Source organism: Lygodium microphyllum, chromosome 27 (assembly GCF_053477565.2).
Source record: "Lygodium microphyllum isolate KBCC chromosome 27, Lygodium_microphyllum_v1.1.10, whole genome shotgun sequence".
Taxonomy (NCBI): Eukaryota; Viridiplantae; Streptophyta; class Polypodiopsida; order Schizaeales; family Lygodiaceae; genus Lygodium; species Lygodium microphyllum.
The window spans coordinates 34,657,746-34,670,947 of NC_141161.1; the positions used below are offsets into that span (position 1 = coordinate 34,657,746).

At 41.8% G+C, this 13,202-nt stretch overlaps 1 protein-coding gene across 2 annotated transcripts in view; it reads right to left on the reverse strand.

Moving 5' to 3' along the window:
* CAP1 (cyclase associated protein 1) overlaps positions 1–13,202 on the reverse strand; it is a 108,389-nt gene that overhangs the window by 13,079 nt on the left and 82,108 nt on the right. For both annotated transcript variants that reach the window (XR_015689136.1, XM_087669609.1), the window contains one exon: positions 1,124–1,180. Coding sequence is in view for 1 of the 2 variants with exons in the window: in XM_087669609.1 (XP_087525735.1) it covers positions 1,124–1,180 (57 nt within the window). In the remaining variant the exon portion in view is untranslated. The remainder of the gene's footprint in view (positions 1–1,123; positions 1,181–13,202) is intronic.

Here is a 13,202-nt window from a genome sequence, read left to right on the forward strand (position 1 = left end):
CTCACTCACATGCTTTATTATTTCCCATGGCAGCCAAGGGGAAGACTTGCACTTACAAGCTTACAACGATTCAATTGGACTAGTGATGCAGACACTAGACAGTCTACTAGCGAACATTGTTTCTTTCTGGGCCGCTCATGTATTTCGTGGCTAAGCAAAAAATAGCCTCCAATGGCTACATCGTCTTGTGAGACTGAGTACAGAGCAACCTTCATGGTAACACTGGAATATGTATGGTCATGCAATTTGTTAGCTAATCTACATTTACCATTACAAGGTCCTATACCCATTCTTTCTGGCAATCAAAGTGCTATTGCAATGGCACAAAATCTTGTGTTTCATGCTCGCACGAAACACATTGAGATGCATTACCATTATATCAGAGAGAGACGTTATGCAAGAGAGATCATCTTGATGTATGTACCCACACATGAAAATATTGCAAACATTTTCACCAAGGCACTACCACGTGAGAAGTGCAAGGCTTTTCGAAAGTCCTTAAACGTATTACCCTTTGGTGATTGATCATCCTTGCACTTTTCACATTGACAGAATAAGAATACGCTTAATGTTTGTTTTCATTTGCCACTTTCTGTTTGATTTGCCAGCCACAAGCTGAAATCAAAATCAGGACAACCTGAAAACTCCTTTCAAACACTACCAAAGGCCTGAAAGCCACTTGGAGAAACCAGGTAACAGCAAGCCAGATGACTGCTGGCAGAAGTTATTTGATTCCTTTGCGATTCCCAGAAAGAAAGACAATTGAGGTCTTGGCTTAGACACCCTGTTGGACTGTGAGGTTACTAAAATCCTCCTGACGGCAGATGTAAGGATGACCAAATAAGTGTCCTTGAGACAGTTCCGTTCACTTTGTTAATGTACTAATGCAAATGCGAACTAGATTGACAAATGTGCAAAGGATTAAAGCTGGACAAGTACAGTAGAAGAACCTTTAACAAGTACTAATGCAAATGTGAACTAGATTGACAAATGTGCAAAGGATTAAAGCTGGACAAGTACAGTAGAAGAACCTTTAATAAATTTTGGCACAGTGCTTCAACTGAATTTGATGAAATGCGAGTCCATGGTTACAGACATGCCAGATTTTAAAGTGGAGAATTACCTGACACTGAACCTCCACACTAATGCAGTTCACAACCTCGAAAGCTGAGACCACATCCTACAGAACCAGAAAAAGAAGGCAAAAGAATAAGATATATGACTTCATCCCCTAATTATCTGAATGGTTACACAAACACTATCATTAGTTAAGCAAATGGAACAATGTGAGGGATTCACATGACAGAAAACCCATGTATTCAGCAAACTTTATTGATCTTTTGCATTGTGTTCATTTTCTGGGCATTAACATATAAACCAAGGCCTTGAACAGATTCTATTGTATTTAGACACACACTATCACAATAGAAAAAGGAGAATTGGAAGAAAGGAAAAATCATCATATTAGCCTTTCCATAGGCTACAATGACTCATCAGTTCAATGATGAGAGACGATAGTCTAGCTCCTCAGTCCCATGAACATTACCAAGCATAAAGGGTATGGGACCATCTACCTCTAAAATTTAGATAACTTTGTACCTCTGCCAATGATCACCACAGATAATCTCTTGCTAAGTGGAGCTGATGCTGGTGATGCAGCCATCAAGAAACTTATGAGTATCAATTGTCTCCTGTCCTGTGCACCAGCTGCTACTGCTATTAGTGAATCTCGGAGTCTATGGCCCCCCAAGCATCTCTAATCAAGAGATGCCATCAATTGGCCTGAGGGAGCAAATCCATCCTTGAAAATGAATGATATTGACATTGTATCTGATAAGCATTTGCATTTGTAATCCTCCATTGTCTCCGTACCTCCATCTACCACGCTAGTGGAAGTTTCAGAAATGTTTAGGTAGGAAACATGTTTCCTACAATGTTAATTTTTAGGAAACATCTGAAAAACATCTCCGACATATAGAGCCAAAACTACTGGACTTGGGACCTATATACATTAAACATTTACGGAAGGCCCAAAAAATGTCAAATCCTACAGACTACAGTATTTTATTGGAAATTCCAAAAAGCACCAATGGTCATGTTTCATAACATTAGGAGTCAAAAGGTAACTGCAAACTCCATAAGTAACTAAGTTTGTGATTTATATATTCTGTATTTCACACATGGAAAATAATAATAGAAGTCTCACCAAGGACCTTCTCAAATGCTAAAACATAAGTAGTAACTACTAGACTCTAGAGTGTAGAGTCTAGATAGCAAACATTAGTGTCCGCAACCTCCGGATTATCCCAAAAGATAAACTCATACTAATGGCTAAAATCCTTCAACTCGTGTACAATCTTAAAAGAATTCCAAAAATACTTTCTAGAGTTTTGGTAGGACAACTGGTTCAAACTGTTATTTAAAAGGCAATCATGGGCATTGTCGCTCTTCATCCCATCTATCTCAGATCTTCATCAGCTCTCCATCATCTTACCCTTGCCATTGTTTGATTGCCAGCTGCCTTTGCTTCCAAACCCCATTACTGCTGCCCTGCCTATGTCATTGTTATCATCTCTGCACATTGGACTGCCAGAGATTTAGAGGCTATGCTGGCCATCATCATTAGCTTTTAGGCATCAACTTGCACTGCTGTCGTCATCAAAAACTCTGCAATTTTCAACCTGGTGGCTGGCATTTTCTAATGCTTCCCCCTCCATACAGCTGCTAGTCATCAACATCAGCCTCCAGCTACTGCATTTTAGTCTCAACCACCACCCTGCTGGTCATGTGTTAGCAAATTAGTCAGTTCATGTGTAAGTCTATGTGTGATTTGTGGGCTGGACACATTATTTTACCAGTCGCATTACTAGCTCCTATGTTTCATACTAGCCAACTGCATATTCTGGACACCAGATTGCTGGCCAATTTGTACAAATCTATAGCCTATTTATAGGCTAGGGATCCCTCCTGAAATACATCTTCAGCATACTCCATTACTTGCAGGTCCTGTTTAAGAGAGGAAGCCAATGCTAGTGCCTAGTCAATAGATGACTCCCTGTAATGTCTCTTGTTGTCGTATGTGGATTCCATTTCACGAGCATCCTTTATCCGAGTTCTTTTGCAGTGTTCATCTTTTCTTCGCAATCTTTCTCTTCTTTCTTGTGTTGCAAAATCTGTTACAGGAAATTCTCATGCTCTCATTGTTGCATCCACTGTTGGCATGATATCATGTGTGTGCATTTAGGATCGAGGAATTTGATGACCAATTTAAAGATCAGCTAAGGATAGTAGCTGAAATGTTTATGCAACTGGCAAATGATCCTCAATTCATGTGTTTTTTGGACCCCTTAAAGGGAGCAGCAAAGGCAAGAAGAGAAAATCGTCTTCAACAACTTTGGTACATCAATATGCACTAAAGGAAGAGCCAATACAACAACATGATGTTCCAAACGTGGGTAGTGAGCATAAGTAAATGATGCTAGTGGGGCAATTGATGTATAGGCAAGGCCAACTTGGAAGTGCCAATCCAATGCTTTTTGGACAATAAGGCATGCATGCAATGATGGTCAGCTAGGGTACTTTGGTGGTGGCATTAGTTTCCATGCTATGGTGAATCAAGGACCGCATGCAGGAGTTTAAGAACTTTCACGATCAAGATTTAGAAGTTAGAACCTAAGATAGAAGACTACAGTATGACATGGCCCATGAATGATGATGACATATGTTAAGATTAAAGACTCAACAGTGAAGCCATAAACTCATATTATGTCATATAGACTCCAAAAATAGAGTACTCCGTAAACAATGCATGAAAAATAAATACAACTATACCATCGTAAGACGCGCATTTGTCATGGAGTATCATCCTCGTTTGCCACACTGACCACAAGGTGTTGTTGCCTTTAATGCTCTAAACTAGCAAACACATCATCAAGCACATTAGAGCAATTGTCACTATCCTTACCACTAACACAAACAAGATGATCATTCACTTGTGTAACACTTCGCGTGCGTATGATATGGCACTAGTTGCATTTCCACCACTTCAAGCCATCACTAGCTCCATACTTGATAATGATGTGCGTGTGGCTCCAAAATGTATCCTTCACCATGGTTGTTCTAGAGAAAACCAGTAGTAAAGTTGGGGAAACCAGCTCGAACCAATGTGGACAGCAAAGGATGAAGAAAGGAGAGGGATTGCTAGCTGGAAACACTAAAAATCAGTTCCAAATTTGACGAAAAAGTGCTGCAAGTAGTGTAGACAAGAAAGGGTAAGGATTGGGCAGCTAAGGGATGAGGAATGTAGGGTTTCAATGTTGTAGACAGCAATAGATATAAAAGAGGGGAAGCAAACAACAAGTAGGGAGAGTGATCAGCCGAGAAAGAGAGTGAAGAGCAAACAAAACAGGGCGAAATCTACATGCAACAAGGCAAAATAAACAATCCATCACAAAACTAGGTCAGATATCCTGCCCGTCCCAAAATGGCCCATTTTAGGAGCAAAATGTTCCAGACCAAGATGTTTCCACTTTGGCAAACTATGTAAATTATGAGATATTCCTCAAATCGACAAGCGCCCAAGGTGATCTTCTGGCTAGAGTTCCACTATACTTTGATAAACGCCTCGTACATGTGGTGGGTTGAAGGCCTTTGGCATACTTCCAATAACTGTTACAACAAGAATGCCTAGTATGGGTTGAAGTTGAATGTTGTCCCGAAGCAAGTTGCTTGTGTCATGAGGACATGTATTTTTGAAACCTCACTTAACATCTAGATTAATTTTTAATCACATGATTAAGTAAATGTTGCACATGTGAGGTGCAACTGGGGTTAGAGTAAATTTACGAGCCCGAGACCTGAGAAAATCATGCGATGTCAAAGGCAAAAGTTGCTATAGGTTATGTTGCACAAGTACTTGGTGGTATCTATTGTCAATTGTTAGCCTAGGTCATTCATTTGGCTATACGTGTCACTTGGTGACACTAGAGATGTGGCGTTTAATGGTACCTAACGCCGATCTAATGATCAAAGATGGCATAGAGAGACTCGGGAGTGGAAGATGCCTAGTCAATTCAATTATTGGCTAGTCATATTATTTTTCTGAGCACCGAAATAATAATTAGAAAATTTTTCAATAATTAAAGGCTGGAAATTAATATTTAATGATGAATAATGTTGAAAAAACCATTTGGGAAGGCTGCCACTTGGCAAACTTGCCCATACAAGCTGGTAAAAGACTGAAGAAGAGGAAAAACGAGATGATTCTAGCTGTAGCAAAGGTGGGAGAGCTGTGAGCAGCCATGACCAGCCTATTTTCAGCCATTGCAACTAACCATGAGTGAGTTTTGAGGAGACGATTGTGGATTCGAACCCTCCATAGCTCAGCAATTGCATCCAGGTACAAGGTGACAGCTGATTTGGATGTCTCAGCCGTAGGTGACAGCATTTAATGCTATTGTGGCAAAGCAGCACTTGCATTTGACTAATTTTCAGTCATTCTTCGCAACAAAACTCTGAATTTTCTCTCTCTACAGCTTTCTCTCATCTCCCAACCATTTCACAGCCTTACTCCGAATATCTCAGCATTTGGACCCTTGGAGGCTGAGAAATTGCAAATTTCTCAGCTGTAAACCCTAATTTACAGTAGAAAGTAGGGTTTAGCATCAGCCTCGAGAAGCGTGCCTAAAATTGGAAGCTTCAAGACTTGAATTTTTTTCAGACATTGAATTTGGGACATTTCCATCATCTATGAAGTGAGTGAAGGCCAATTAAGTGCCCCAATCAAGGGGCAAAATAGATTGAAGACTTGCTGGTCAGTTTGGACAAGAAGGGGAGTTTGGATTGCAAAGGGGATCGGTAGAATCCCATTGTACATTAACTTCTTCTTCAATAAAGCTAAAGAAATACCGAAAGGGGCACCAATTTTGGGGCCAATCAGGTGTGCATTGTCCAAGATCAATAGGTAAATTTGTATTTTCAGATTTGCATTTATTGTTTGCTGCTGTAATTAAGTAGTAATCACATATTTACCACCCATCCATGGAAGGAAGGCTGGTTTCAGCTTGCCTTTGCCTTTGGACTAACTCAAGTGAGCAATCTGTTGCTCAGTTAAGTGAGAAGACATGTTTTGTCCCTATCCATGGGCTAATCTACCAAGGCACTCTTACGATTTGATCATTCGCCCATGAAATGACCCAGTTGACCACAAGAGAAACAGTGACCAGCAAAAGTACCCCACTTGAGCCGGAACCAAAGAAGCTGCATGCCCGTACAATTGAAATGCAACCAGTTGGGCTTTCTAGCAATAACCCACAGCATCCACAATCTATTCATGTTGGCTACCTTTAGGCTAGGGGGACCAACACATGACCTTTGGCAGCCATTGTATCACGGTCATGCCATGATCAAGTGTACCGATTAATTTTTGCTCATACCATATTAATCCACACCCCATGCGAATGCACCCTTAACAAGACATCCTCGAGCCAACCATGCAAACCTAGCCTTGCCATGTCATCATAAAACCTTCTAGAAGATATGCCATGTCATTGCCTACATCATCGATGATGTCATCATAGAACCTTCGAGAATATATGCCATGTTATCGCCTACATCATCGATGATGTCATCATGGAACATTCTAAAATATCTTTAGCCGCCCTCCAACACCTATAAAAGAAGGGGCTCGCCATAGAGCTTCTCAGTCTTGCCAATGCCAGTCTTGGGAGCTCAATGAGTCGAGACCTCCAAGTAAGTAACCTCTCCAATTCTAGTTCTTTTCTAGTCATGGTATCTAGTCTTACCTTGTCTCTTGTTGTCTTGTTACCTTGTAATCTCGTAGTTCGAGATCTTATCTAGTACTATCTTGTATCTTGTTCATCCCCATCGAGGGAGATCTTGTAATTCTGATATCTTGTATCCATATCTACAGTCCTAGATTGTGGGATCCTTCATATCCTATCGAGTCATGTTGTCTATACCTATGGTCTCGGGTTGTGGAATTTTCCATATCTTGTTAAGTTATCATTATACCTTGTGCCCTTACGTGGGATTATCTTATAATTAGAATTCTTGAAACAAATCCTGCATCTTGTCTAGTCTCTCAAGCACAGTCTAGTGCTCCAATGATAGTTTGGCAAGACTGCTTTCTAGCCCTACTAAGCACCATGGAGGCGACCCTTGAAAGAATCATGGCCTCCCTTCAAAACCTCCAACAACAAATTCAAGTCTTAAATGAACAATAAGCGCAATTTCAAATAGAACACCCTATGCATCTAGGCCCTATGCTTCAAGAGATGCAAGACCAGATCCGAGACTTGCACAACAACAGAGAAAGTGCTTAGATGATTCTGTGTGTTTATCAACCCCCAACAAGAGAACCCAAGATCAGCATGTCACAGAAGTTGGATGGTGACCGTTCGAAGTTCAAGGGATTCCTGCAACAAGCTCTATATCTGCATGCAATCGGACACGTATCCAGATGGTGCTTCCAAGGTAGGATTCATTGGGACTTTACTTTGTGGTCAAGCTTTATCATGGTTCGCCCCAATCTTGGAAAAGAATATGCCAATACTTCCTAACTATGAGGCATTTCTTTCCGAGCTCACTTCCACATTTGGAGATGCAAGCATTGGTCAAGTAGCAAAAAGAAAACTTCCGACGCTACAACAAGGTAACCGCCCTGCCTCTGCTTATGCGTCTGAATTTAGGCAATTAATCTATGATCTCACTTGGCATGAGGAGTATTTTATCAACCAGTTCAGATGGAGTCTTTGAGATGACACCAAGGACCTCGTGCTCACTATGCCTGAGGCAAAAACACTCAATGAATCCAGTGTAATAATAGATTGTTCAAGAGAAAGCAAGAAAAGCGAGAAGAAATAAAGTCTTGCCAATGAAACCTGGCACCAATCAAAGATCCGATCAGAGAAGAAACCAAGACCAAACCGATGTAAATAGATAATACCAAATTCCAACCCCCCTTGACCCCACAAGAAAAGCCAAGACGAAGAGAGAATCATCTATGCCTATATTGTGGAAACCGTGGACACATCACCCTAAATTGCCCAAATAAGAGGACAAGAACCCCAAGAGTTGCTGCAACCACCCTCGAGTAAGAAAACGAGGATGTCCGGTTGTGAATGAAACCGTACAACTGGAACTTGATATAAGAAAGGGTCTCTTGATTCCAACCACACCCATGGAAACTTTCCTTGTCATAGTCCAAATGATCCTACCAAGAAAGACCCTTTTTCTCAAACCCTTGATCGACTCTGGGGCCTCCACATGTTTCATTAATGACATCTTTGTGAATAGATACCAGATTCCAATACTCCATAAGGCCAATTCTACACCAGCTGAAGTCATGGATGGAAGACCTCTAGCATCTTGAGATATTACCAAGGAAACCCGACCATTTATGGTAACTCTTGGCGATCACAAATCTCGTATATACTTTAATGTCATATCCAGTCCCACAAATCCAATCATCCTTGGGATGCCATGGCTAAAGAAACACAACCCAAAAATTGATTGGATTAAGCAAAAGATTACATGTCGTGATATCATATACCAGCTCAAGAATCTAGTAAGGATGAGTCAGTCGAGCTACCAAGCCAGTATCAAGAATTCCAAGATGTCTTAGAAAAAAAGAATGCAAATCTCTTGCCCGAACACAGACCATATGATTGTACTATAGAACTCCATGAGGGGGCTCAACCACCTTTCGGATCCATCTACAAGCTATCCCCTGATGAACTAGCTGAACTACCCAAGAACATTGATGAGAACTTAGCCAAGGGGTCCATTAGGCACTCGAAGTCTCTTGCTGGAGCCCCAATTCTATTCGTGAAGAAGAAAGATGGCTCACTTCGAATGTATGTGGATTATCGAGGACTCAACAAGATAACAGCCAAGAATCAATACCCTTAGTTGTTGATACTAGAGCTCTTGGGAAAGCCAAGATCTTCACAAAGATTGATCTACGAGGGGCTTACAATCTTGTACGGATCAGGCAAGGAGACGAATGGCAAACAGCCTTCCACACAAGATAATGGTCACTTCAAATATGTTGTTATGCCATTCGATCTCACCAATGCTCTTGCAATGTTTCAACATATGATGAATGATATCTTATAAGAGCATCTAGATGATTTTGTAGTTATATACTTGAATGATATCTTGATATTCTCAAAAGATCAAAAGGAGCATGAGCACCATGTAAAAATAGTTCTGGAAAATCTTAGAGAAAAATGACTATATGCAAAACTTGAGAAGTGTTTTTTCCATCAGACAGAAGTGAAATTCTTGGAGTAAAATGTCTCCCAGAGAGGAATCTTCATGGATTCCAAGAAGATCGAGACTATTCTTGACTAGTAGACATCCACATGTGTCCAAATGTCCAATGTTTCCTTGGCTTTGCCTTCTTCTACAAGAGATTTATCAAGGATTACTCAAAGATAGTCACACCACTCACTAGATTCACAAGAAACTCAAAGTTCTCATGGACCCCAAAAGTCGAGAAGGCCTTCCAGACCCTACAGACCGCTTTCACCACCACTGTCCCAATCCTAGTCCACCCAAACCCTACCAAGCCCTTTTTCTTGGAGACCGATGCACCACACTATGCCTTAGGAGCCACCTTGTCCCAGTATAGAGATGATGGTCATATGCATCCAATGGCACTCTGTTTAATGAAGTTCTCCCCTCTAGAGATAAACTACAAGATCCATGACAAAAAACTCCTTGCCATTGTAGTTGCCTCTGATACTTGGCGTCATCACCTAGAGAATGCAGCCCATAAAGTTATCATCTATACAGAACACAAAAATCTAGAATACTTCATGACAATCGGCATTCTCAATCGAAGACAATCCTGCTGGAGTAACTTCTCATCTACGTTTGACTTTGTCATCACCTATCGCCCAAGACGCCAAGAATGCCAATCAGATGCTTTATCAAGAAGATCCTACCTAGCACCTAAGAAGGAAGAAGAAGCTTTTGATCAACAACGAGCAATACTACTCAAGCCAAAGCACCTCCAACTAGGACCTATCTCTAGTTGTCACCAAGATGACCCTACCTTGATCCAAATAATCCATGAAGCCCTACTACATGATGATTTAACTAGCAATGTCAAGAGAAAACATCAAGAGGGAAAAGGAAATGAAGTTTGTGAGTTTCAGAAAACTAATGGATTGTTATACTATAAGGATCTCCTTTACATCCCTTCACGAAAGCCGAGACTCCGGGTACTCTAACAATGCCATGACAGCCCAACAACATGATACTTTGGAGTTAATAAGACCTAAGAGCTTATTTCAAGAGATTTTCGGTGGCCCCACATGTGGAAAGAAGTTAAGGAATATATAAAATCATGTGACCTGCAACAAGGCCAAGGTAGCTCGTCACAAACCACATGGCCTTCTACAACCCTTGCCCATCTTCTCTATCCATGGATTTCATAACAGATCTTCCCAAATCAAACAAACATGACTCTACTCTTGTTGCAGTGGATAGGTTCACAAAAATGGCACATTTCATCACTACCACCAAGACCATCACAGGCGCAACTACCTCTAGACTCTTCCTCAAATACATTTTTAGATTACATGGGTTGCCAGACGACATCATCAACGATCGGGGTGCCCAATTCATATCTAGTTTTTGGAAGAGCCTTTGCAACCTCCTTGGAGTCCAAGTTGAGTTATCCAAATCCAATCATCCATAGACTGATGGTCAAACAAAATGAGAAAATCAAGTCTTGAAACAATATCTCTGCTGCACCATCAACTACCATCAAAATGATTGGTTTGAACTCTTGCCCTTTACAGAGTTTGCTTATAATAATCTCATGTCCTCTTGTCACCTTGTTATCTTGTAGTACAAGATATTGTCTAGTACTATCTTGTATCTTGTTCATCCCCGTTGAGGGAAATCTTGTAATTCTGATATCTTGTATCCATACCTGCAATCCCGGGTTGATCCTTCATATCCTATCAAGTCCTGTTGTCTATACCTATGGTTCCGGGCTATGGGACTTTTTGTATCTTGTTAAGTTATCCTTGTACCTTGTGCCCCTACATGGGATTATCTTGTAATCAGAATTCTTGTAACAAATCTTGCATCTAGTCTAGTCTCTCAAGCACAATCTAGTGATCCCATAACACATTGCATCCCTGAGAAGGGCACAATAAACCGCTAAGCAATTCTCAACTTCCATCCAAACTGGACACGGTTGCTTCAACAAAGATTGGAATTCTAGCAGTGAATGCCAAGAGACAATATGCACCACTTGCTTGTCAAAGAAAAGGGGTTGCTTTTGGAGGAGGAGATCGTGGACCGAAACAAAAAGGACAACATCATAAAACCCATACAGACCAGCAAAAATCTCCTCCATGCCATCAACATGAAGAATAGAGGTCAACCATTGGTGAATCCTAGCAAGCAAGTGAATCTAACCCGTGAAGAAGAAAATGGCACCTCACACATTAAAGGCCGAAAAGGAGTGAAGAACCTCATGAGTCAAAGCTTCTATATCCACAACCTCCTCCTCTGCACACACAAGGATGCCTCGATGATTATGCTCACATATTCTTCCAAGAGGGAATTTACAAACTCAAGCAACTGCACCCAATTCAGTTGCGACAAATCCTTTGAAGCAGAAGCTGCCTAAGCATACGAGTGAGGAGGAGAATTACCCATGTTAAGGGCTTCAAGAGCTACAGTCAACTCACCATGAAGATGCTACACTTGATAGATGGCTGAACATCAAGAGGGGGCCATGCCATCTCATCAATGCAAGTGACCATGTCATCTTCTTCAACTCCAACTTCCATTTCCACAGCTGGACCTAGGGCTTCAAGCAATGGGTCCATTGCAACGTGATCTAGGCCTTCCATTCCCTAAATGGGCAAGCCCATCACGTCATTCTCCCTCTATTTCCACAAGCTAGCTTGCCCCGACACACAGCAGGCAGAGCTTGAAAGAACAAGCTACCCAAGAGGGTAAACACCCAACCACAGATAGGGCAGCCTGCATAGAGGACACGACACCAAGGCTACATACTCAAAAAGCAAGACAGCAAGATGACAAGAGGCAAGGCAATTCCTGCACAAGTTGCAAACAAGGAGTAGGACGGTCCACGGGAGCTCCGAGATGGCTGACGATGCTGAAGTAGAAGTTCCAGGGCAAAGACAACTGCTGATGCAGGGTAGAGAACCGCACAAGCAAAACCCTAGGCGGCAGCCTCCATAGGCTGACGGCTGCTACTAGTAGAAGTCGCAAGGTAGACAAGCACACAAACAAAACCCTAGGCGGTAGCCTCAAGAGCGTGGCACGCCTCTCTCTCTTTTTTTTTCGTAAAAGGTAATTGTATTAATTACGAAAAGTTTCCATGATTACAAGATACACGATGGCTCTACCCCATCATGTGTACAAACTGACTGTTTACAAGAACCAGAGGGCCAAATAGTTACAAAATCATGGCAAAGACGCGGAGGAAATTGCCATGTGCCAGGGGCATAAGTCCTCCCGAGTGAGGATGTCAGAGTGCCGGAGAAGATCTGTCTGCGAGTACAAGAAACCTTTAAGCCTAGCAATATGCCGCTGAACATTATAAGCAGAATCAAAAAGGAAAGCATTCCGAATGGTCCAGTTGTGCCATCAGCCCCAATATCGAAGAAAGTGAAACAAGATCTTCATATGTGGCTGTGTCGGTGTGGGATATTTGGGCTGCGCGAAAACCCAATCAAACGGGCGAAGCGAGAAACCAACCACCGCTCGCCAGACGGCTAACAAGAATGACCAGATTTTCTGAGCAAGGGGGCAAGAAATAAAACGATGACGGGTGGATTCCACAGTGGTGGTGCAAAAGAAACAGTTGCCATTGGAGATTCGGCGCTTTGAAAGAGCTGAAGCAAGCGGAAGACCACCAATCATCACCCTCCAAAGAAAGACCTTATCACAGTTACCCTCCACCATGACGAGGATTTATGCAATCCCCATAGAATATTAGCTTTAGTAACCAGCCATTGATGATCTTTAATCAGAAGATGATACACCTGGTTAGCTGAAGCCTTTTCTAAATGCAGCCGACCTACAAAGTCCCAATCCTGCCAGGGACGATCCGTAGCAAGGGCAGGAAAGGGTTGTCTGCTCTGAAGCACCCTCAAAAGTTGTTCCCATAAAAACCTGTATCCACA